Raw genomic sequence first — 8,284 nt, forward strand, 5'->3', positions numbered from 1 at the left:
AGTCATGTACCAAAATGTTCATTGCAGCTCTATTTACAATACCCAGGACATGGAAGCAACCTAAATGTCCATCATCGGATGAATGGATAAAGAAGATGTGGCACATATATACAATGGAATATTACTCAGCCATAAAAAGAAATGAAATGGAGGTATTTGTAATGAGGTGGATGGAGTTAGAGTCTGTCATACAGAGTGAAGTAAGTCAGAAAGAGAAAAACAAATACAGTATGCTAACACATATATATGGAATCTAAGGGAAAAAAAAAAAAGGCCATGAAGAACCTAGTGGCAAGACGGGAATAAAGACACAGACCTACTAGAGAATGGACTTGAGGATATGGGGAGGGGGAGGGGTGAGATGTGACAGGGTGAGAGAGTGTCATGGACATATATACACTACCAAATGTAAAATAGATAGCTAGTGGGAAGCAGCCGCATAGCACAGGGAGATGAGCTGGGTGCTTTGTGACCATCTAGAGGGGTGGGATGGGGAGTGTGGGAGGGAGGGAGATGCAAGAGGGAAGAGATATGGCAACATATGTATATGTATAACTGATTCACTTTGTTATAAAGCAGAAACTAACACACCATAAAAAAAAATAAAAATAAAAAAATAAAAATAAAAAAAGAAACCTGAATCTTCACAGTAGATGGGGGAAAAAAACAATTTTACTCACTATAAATAGGACAGGGGAGGGACATATGGAGGAGTGGGGAAAAAAGAAAACAAGGATTACCAAAAATTTTTTTAAATAAAGATTACCATTTGACAAACAAATATAAACAATGACTTGCCCAGGCGGTGAAAGTATAAAGAACAGCGCAGAAATTATCATAAAAGTCAGGATAGGGGTGACCTCTGGGTGAAGGAAGGAGGCTGTAATTGGAAAGGATAGTGGGAGTTCCCAGAAACCCAACTCGCCTTAATCTGAGAAGTCATTACAATCATGTGTTAACCTGGACATATGAGTTGATTGCATTTTTTTCTGTATTTTTATCTCACAATAAGAAAAAGTGATGAAACTTAAAAATAAGCAGTGAAATACAAGTAATTTACAACCACACACCTGAAACTAAGGGAGATGACATTGAGCAGCTGTGTTAGGGGCGGGGACCTACCTGGCCGTGGGATGCTGGGAAGAGCTCTTGGCCTCCTGATAAAACAGCTGGGCAGGGCCAGGAGCCCCGCCTGGATAAATGCTCCAGAAACAGGCTGACCAGCAAGGGGTCTCCCAGGTGATCCACCTCCAGGCAGCAGCCACCCAACCCCACCCCAAGCCCCCTTCCTTCCTTCCTGGGGGGCGGACAAGGCTGAGATTAAAGCTCAAAGCTTGGGGACTTCCCTGGTGGCGCAGTGGTTAAGAGTCCGCCTGCCAATGCAGGGGACATGGGTTCGAGCCCTGGTCCGGGGAGATCCCACATGCCAGGGAGCAGCTAAGCCCGGGAGCCATGACTACTGAGCCCACGCACCGCAACTACTGAAGCCCGTGCGCCTAGAGCCCGTGCTCTGCAACAAGAGAAACCACTGCAATGAGAAGCCAGCGCACCGCAATGACGAGTAGTCCCTGATCCTGGCAACTAGAGAAAGCCCGCGCACAAAAACCAAGAAAAAAAAAGCTCAAAGCTTGGAGCATGTCTGTGGTGGCCGGGCTGCTGTTGGAGGGTCTTGGGTCCAGGGTGATGAAAACAACATGAACCCACTCTCGGGGGACAGTTATCACCCCAATCACCAGGTGGGCTGCTCTGGTTCAGTTACGGGGAACTGGAGACCTTCAAGGGTTAGTCACTGACACTGTCCATTCTGATTGGTTGAGTCCTGCACTATGCCAGTTGTTGAATATGTCTGTGATCAGCCCTGCTGATATTCATTAAAGCGTGTGTGTAACTATTAACCGAAGCACGGCCCACCGAAACACCATCGCACATAGCTCACATACCTCCAGTGGGGCATGTACCGAGCCTCAGGGCGGGCGAGGCTTTACCCGGCCCCTCCCAGAGCGGCTCTAAGGATGCAAACATCACCACCAGGCAATCACCAGCGCGGAGCACCGTACAGAGGAACGTGGGAGCTGGGACGCTCCCGGTACAGGTGAGCATGTTGAGGCCCAGAGGATGAAAGGAATTCCGCAGGGGAACTCACAAGTGCTCTGCTGTCTGTTTCTTATCTAATCCTCACAACACCCCTGCCCAGGAGCAGCTGGGGAAACTGAGGCCGGACCCAGCAACCACCATTCTTTCCCTCGACTGGATTTTAGTTTTGTTTTGTTTTGTTCATTTTCCTCCTCTTTTCCATGTGCCTTTCCTTCAAGGAACCCTGCTGCTGACTCACTGAGTGCCGACCCCTCCTTGTCCCACCTTATTAAGCCCACCCCCATTTTTATCAAATGTGTGTGTCCAAGCATAGTGAGGAAATCTGGAAGAACAGACCCCATCATGTTGTTTTCTTCTTTCTACAATTTTGCATTTTCTGATTCTTTTTTATAATAAGGTTTGAAAATGAGAAAATACAGTTGTGTGTTAAGGAAATACAGCAGTGCAGTTTTGGACCATGAGCTCTAATATGAGAATGAGGAGGTGGGGGGTGGGTGGAGGCATCCTCTGCTTTCTAGTTGCTAAGTGACCCTAGGCAAGTCCTTCCCCTGCCTGGGCCTCAGTCTCCCCATCTATTCAATCAGAAGGATGTGCTAGCTATTCTTCACCTCCAGCCCCTACTCCACCCCACCCATTTTCCCACCCTGCTCTGTGCCCCAGAAGTTGGCCCCTGCGGACTGCACCACCCAGACACACTTGCCAGCTGCCTTCTGGGTCCCAGAAGCTGGGAGGAGAGAGAAAAGGCAATATTTCTTCCCTGCTGCCTTCCTCCTTTGGGTCTCATTTCTGGCAATAGCTCAGCCCTCTCCGTGACTACAGCTCCTGCGGGGTGGCCCCTGTTTTATGTCTCCAGTTCTCAGTGGAATCCCCGTCCCCTGCCCTTGTCCACCCACACTCCCATCCTTCCCACTGTTGCTCTTCCCTAGGACCCTGATGCCTGGGTTGGGTCCCTTTACCCCACCATTTTCCCCCTCATTAAATCCACCTGAATTGGATTCTGTTCCCTGCTGGAACCTCAAGTAACACAAGGAGTTGGTTAGTCCATGCAGCAAGTATAAATTTCCCAGACCACGTCCCCGGTATAAAAAACCTATTTCCCTATTTCTTCATATTTAAACCCATTCTAGCTTTTAAGCTCCCATTTCCACTGAAGGTAGGAAACAAAGTGCAAACATGAAACAAAACAGCCACTTCACTCCACTCTTCTTTCAGTAAATGCCCCTTGTCTTCAGATTTCACAGGCCACTCCAAGCCAGAGCCCAGAGGCGAGGGGGGGAGGGGTCACATACCGCACCAGCACCTGGGAGGGTTGTCGGGCTGGGAGTGGTCCTCAGTCCTCACTGGGCTCTGAGTCTGGGTCCCCCTGATTCCTGTTGCTGCAGGAACTAGAGTTCGGCCAAGGCCCCTGATAATTCCTGAGACCCTGAGGCCCACTCAGGACAGCATCCATACTCAGCCACATGCACGCCCTCTCTGGGGGCTTGAGGACTCTAGCCTGCCCCTCTATGCTGTGCTGGAGTCGCTGGCCTCACTGATGCTGTCCTCAGGCCACTCCATTCCTACACTTCCCTCGGCCACTCTGCTCCACCAGTCGGGCGCCATATTGGGCTTCTCTATGAGGCCTTCCCTACCACGTTAACTGGGGTTGACTTGGAGGATGGGATGCTGGACACATTCTCGGGAACGCAGTAATTCTAAACCCTGACCACAGCCCCTCCATCTGGTCCTTCCACACTTGCTAATTGAACTCATCTCCTTTAGGGCAGGAGAACACTCTTCATCGCCACCCATTCTTCCCCACCCTGCGGTTTATGGTATAAATTGTGTGCTCTGGGTCCCCTTGGCTTTGTGTGTGATATGCCAAGCCAAGCTTTGAGAACTAAAAAAACAAGCAAACAGACACATTTTTCTCTCTCCCGCATCTGGCTCTTGCAATCAAAAGCCATCGCTTTCAAGAGCACTTTGGAACTCAAAACTCTAGAAGTTGACTCTCAATTGCCCAGGCTTCTCAGGGATCCTCCCTCCCCTGGGGTCTCAGCCTCAAGGTCCACTCTTAGTAATAGGGATGATCTTCAGTGTCACTTGTAGCTGCGACCATCTCCAAATCATTCACTTACTCATTCAGTTAACAAATATTTCTTGGGTACTGTTAGGCACCAGGTGCTATGCTGGGCTCTGGGAATACAGTAGGGAATTGAAACAGACACGATCCATGTCTTTGGGGAGCCTGGAGCCTCCTGGGGAAGGCAGGTGCTCATCAGAAGAGGGACAGTAATGAACGTAAAGTGACAACGGCATACAGTGCTGTGAAGGAGAGGCACTGGGGCTACAAGGGCAAAGAATAGAGGAATTTAACCTAGCAAGGAGCTCAGGGGGCGTTGAGCTCTGAAGGACGAGTAGGAGCTTAACCACACAAAGAGGGAAAACCAGAGGTTCAAAGCAGGAGATGCCAAGGGCCCTTGGTGGCAGAGAGCACAGAGCCCGTGAGAGGCTGAGAAGAACAGAGAAGCAGAATCATCATGCTTCAGGCCCGGCTAGGTGTGCAGGGTCTTGTGGACACCTGAAGAATCCTAACTGTATCTTTTTTTTATTATTATTAAACCATAGTTGATTTATAATATTATATTAGTCTCAGGTGTACAACATAGCTTTTCAAAATTTTTATAGATTATACTCCATTTAAAGTTAGTATAAAATATTGGCTATGTTCCCTGTGCTGTACAATATGTCCTTGCAGCTTATTTATTTTATACATATCAGTTTATACCCCTTAATCCTCTTCCCCTATCTTGCCCCTCCCCCATATCTTAATAGTAGTGGGAAGCAGGGTGGTGGGAGGTGGCACTGTATCTAGATTTCTAGATATTCCCTCTGGGTCTGGTGTAGACAGAGGTCAGAGGGGAGGTGGGGAGACTAGTTAGGAGACCTTAGACCAGAGCAGAGACAATAGTCCCTAGAATTAGTGCAGTGGTGATGGGATGAAGAAATCTGGATAGATTCAAAAGTTGCCCCGAAGTTAAGAGTGGTGGGACTTGGTGATGGATTCGACATGGGTGGGACAGAAGGGAGTGAGGGAAAGAAAGATTAGGGTCCCTGTTCTGCAGGAGTGGATAGAAGTGGACAGGTGATGGCGTGGTCGGCTGAGATGGGAACTCTGACACAGGACCAGGCAGGGCAGGAAGGTTGTTTTTAGACGGTTTGGGGCAGGCTAGGTGTGAGGGTCCCATGAGATGTCCAAGGGGAGGCGCCAATTAGCAAAGTGGATTTGTGGATTTGCACTCAGCAGGTGGTTTGGATCTTGAGCCGCTTATTGGTGAGTTGTCTGCATACAGACAGTAAGAGTGAGAAAAGCAACCCAAGCCCCGAGGACTCCCGCTTTCAATGGCCTGGTGGCAGAGGATAAGATTGAAGAATCCAAACAGCAAATTCAAGCGTAGGGTAGAAACAGTACAAAGAAAATAGAAACTAACAACCAGAGTGCATGACAACCAGAACGCAAAAATGCAGGGCTGACTACAAATAATGAGGCATGAAACCCACTCCCAATTATCAGAAATAAGTATTAAAGCTGAAGATACACAATACGTTAAAATAATTTATTATGAATAACCATGATCATAATCATCTGCCTGTAAAAATCCCAAATAATTTCCCCCTAAAATGAGATATATGAGAGGAAGGAAAAGCATATGATGGGAAATCAAGATTTTTGTATTTAAGATAACCTCTGGTATAATAAAAACAAGAGGTATGACTTCTAACCCACCAAAGAAAACTAACTGGAGAAAGCATGGCTCATTGGAAACAAAATGACAGAAGTAAACCAAACATAATAGGTGACACAATAAATGTGCACAGATTAAATTCATCAAAGACTTAGATTGGATCCCAAACCCAAACCCAAATTGTTAGACTTCAAAGTGAGGTTTTCCTGATATTTGATGGTGGTTTGCTGGAAGACCCAGGAATACCAAATCCTGTGCTGGAGGACCCAGGAATACCAATACCAAACGACACTTTCTCATGAAGTTCCCAAGAGACAGACTCTCCAAAAACAAAAGAAAATAGAAAACAAGTTTCCACATTATTATGTTTAGGCTTGAGCCCTAACAAGGACAAGGGCACCAGTTCATGGGTTGCCAGATACAGCAAGTAAAAATACAGGATGCCCATTTACATTTGATTTCAGATAAACACCAAAGAATTCTTTATTTTTTAAAATAAAAATGATATTTACTTTGCTTTGCAGAAATATGTCATGCAAGAAATGACAAAACAACAACAACAACAAAATAAAACCCAAAAAACTGACATGTTATATGATAGATCATCTCCAGGCACAACAGCATTTATTAATGAATATTAAAAAGTAATTTTATTATTTTTGTCTGCTCTTTCCCCAGCTTTAACTACTTGTTTTTGGAAGCTTGAGTTTCTAAGAAAATTCCACAGCTATCCCAGCCCCTACGATGTGACTGAGGTTAAAATCCCATTCCCGTCATAGGGAAATAAATTTCTATCCTTGGGGATTCTGAGCTAGACCTTAGGAAGTTTTAAAAAAAACAAAAGGTGGGGCTTCCCTGGTGGCGCAGTGGTTGAGAATCTGCCTGCCAATGCCCAGGGACACGGGTTCGAGCCCTGGTCTGGGAAGATCCCACATGCCGCGGAGCAACTGGGCCCGTGAGCCACAACTACTGAGCCTGCGCGTCTGGAGCCTGTGCTCCGCAACAAGAGAGGCCGCGATAGTGAGAGGCCCGTGCACCGCGATGAAGAGGGGCCCCCACTTGCCGCAACTGGAGAAAGCCCTCGCACAGAAACGAAGACCCAACACAGCCATAAATAAATAAATAAAAATTTAAAAAAACAAAACAAAACAAAAGGTGCTTTCATTAGGATCCTTCTAACATGGGGAAAATGCAGCCACCGTGCATTTGAAACATGATCCAATTTGGATACATAAGTATATTTTCAGCATAAGTATGTCCCATGCAATATTTGGGACATACTTGAGCTAAAAAGGGATCATTATTTGAAATTCAAGTTTAACTGGGTGCCCTGTATTTTATGTAGCCACCCATCATGCCATAGCAGGTGTATTAGAAAATGAGATCCAGGAAAGAGGGAGATGGCACCCACCCAGCCACATAAGGGGGAACGTGGACCAGCAGGTGACCTTCCCACTAGTAAAAGCGGACTCACCAATCTGCACTCTGGCCAATGAGGTCGGCACCTCCTCCTGGGAAGAAGTCAGAGTGAGCCAAGGGCAGCAGCTTTCCCTCCCTGTCCTCAAATCAATGATGTGTACGAAAAGCCCACGTCCAGGGAAATGCCACATAAAGGTTAAAAGTGAAGAGGTTTCCAGATGACTGGCGGTGGTATACAGATGCTTGCTGAAATGGTCAAAGGAAAAACACAGGAAAATCTATATGAGCATGTAAACCAGAAAGGAACCCAAACCACATGTTCACAGCCTCGTGGTGAAATGTAATAAGGGAAGGAAGGATTGACTGTTGGTGAGCTGGGTGGAGCTCGTGCTGCCTCACAAGAGCTGAAATTTGAGAGCTGGTTATTAAACCACCGGTAGCTTGAACTTGGCCTTAGCAGGAATGTCTACACCACGGAAATTGGCAGATGCTACAAAGCAAGAAAAAAACAATTTGAGCTGTTGGTTAAACATTTGCTGGATTGACGGCACCATAAGTCACCAAGTAAGAGTGTCGAAAGTGGTCAGTGCCTCACCCATATCCGTGGGACCTTTCAGCGTTCTGGCCAATCCACCTCCAGTCTCTGCACTTGGGGGATTCGGGTGGACGGGCTCTTGTTCCCAGAACTGCCCACGCTTGGCAGGTTGGAAATGCCAGGGAAGTTACAAACGCTCCCACGATAGCCCTCAACAAATGAGTCTCTTGGAAGTTGGTGTATACACGCCCCAGGCCCCTCACCCTTTGACTGGGGTAACTCTGAGTTGTGTGCTTTACACCATTTCCCATAGTTTCCCGAAAGGCCTTCAGAAGGAGGGAGATGGCTTGATCACTCATACTGTTACCGAACGCAAGTCCATGTGCCTGACGCACAGTGAGGCAAAACAATACCAAATGTCGGAGTTTGGAGCAGAGAAAGGTTTATTGCAGGGCCATGCAAGGAGACAGGTGGCTCATGCCTTAAAAACCCTGAACTCCCCAAAAGCTTT

General features: G+C 47.0%; 1 protein-coding gene across 4 annotated transcripts in view; it reads right to left on the reverse strand.

The window, feature by feature from the left end:
• The window catches only part of TOX2 (TOX high mobility group box family member 2), a 271,714-nt gene extending 264,175 nt beyond the window's left edge, over positions 1 to 7,539 (reverse strand). Inside the window, exon 1 of one of the 4 annotated variants that reach the window (XM_059896588.1) lies at positions 7,294 to 7,539. In XM_059896588.1, coding sequence (XP_059752571.1) covers positions 7,294 to 7,429 — 136 coding nt within the window. In that variant the 5' untranslated portion in view covers positions 7,430 to 7,539. Of the gene's footprint in view, positions 1 to 1,122; positions 1,190 to 7,293 lie in introns of those variants that run through there. The other 3 variants (XM_059896590.1, XM_059896592.1, XM_059896591.1) reach the window with 3 other exon arrangements.
• Between the last annotated feature and the right edge of the window lie 745 nt (positions 7,540 to 8,284).

The sequence above is a fragment of the Balaenoptera ricei genome, chromosome 15 (genome assembly GCF_028023285.1).
Source record: "Balaenoptera ricei isolate mBalRic1 chromosome 15, mBalRic1.hap2, whole genome shotgun sequence".
Classification (NCBI taxonomy): domain Eukaryota; kingdom Metazoa; phylum Chordata; class Mammalia; order Artiodactyla; family Balaenopteridae; genus Balaenoptera; species Balaenoptera ricei.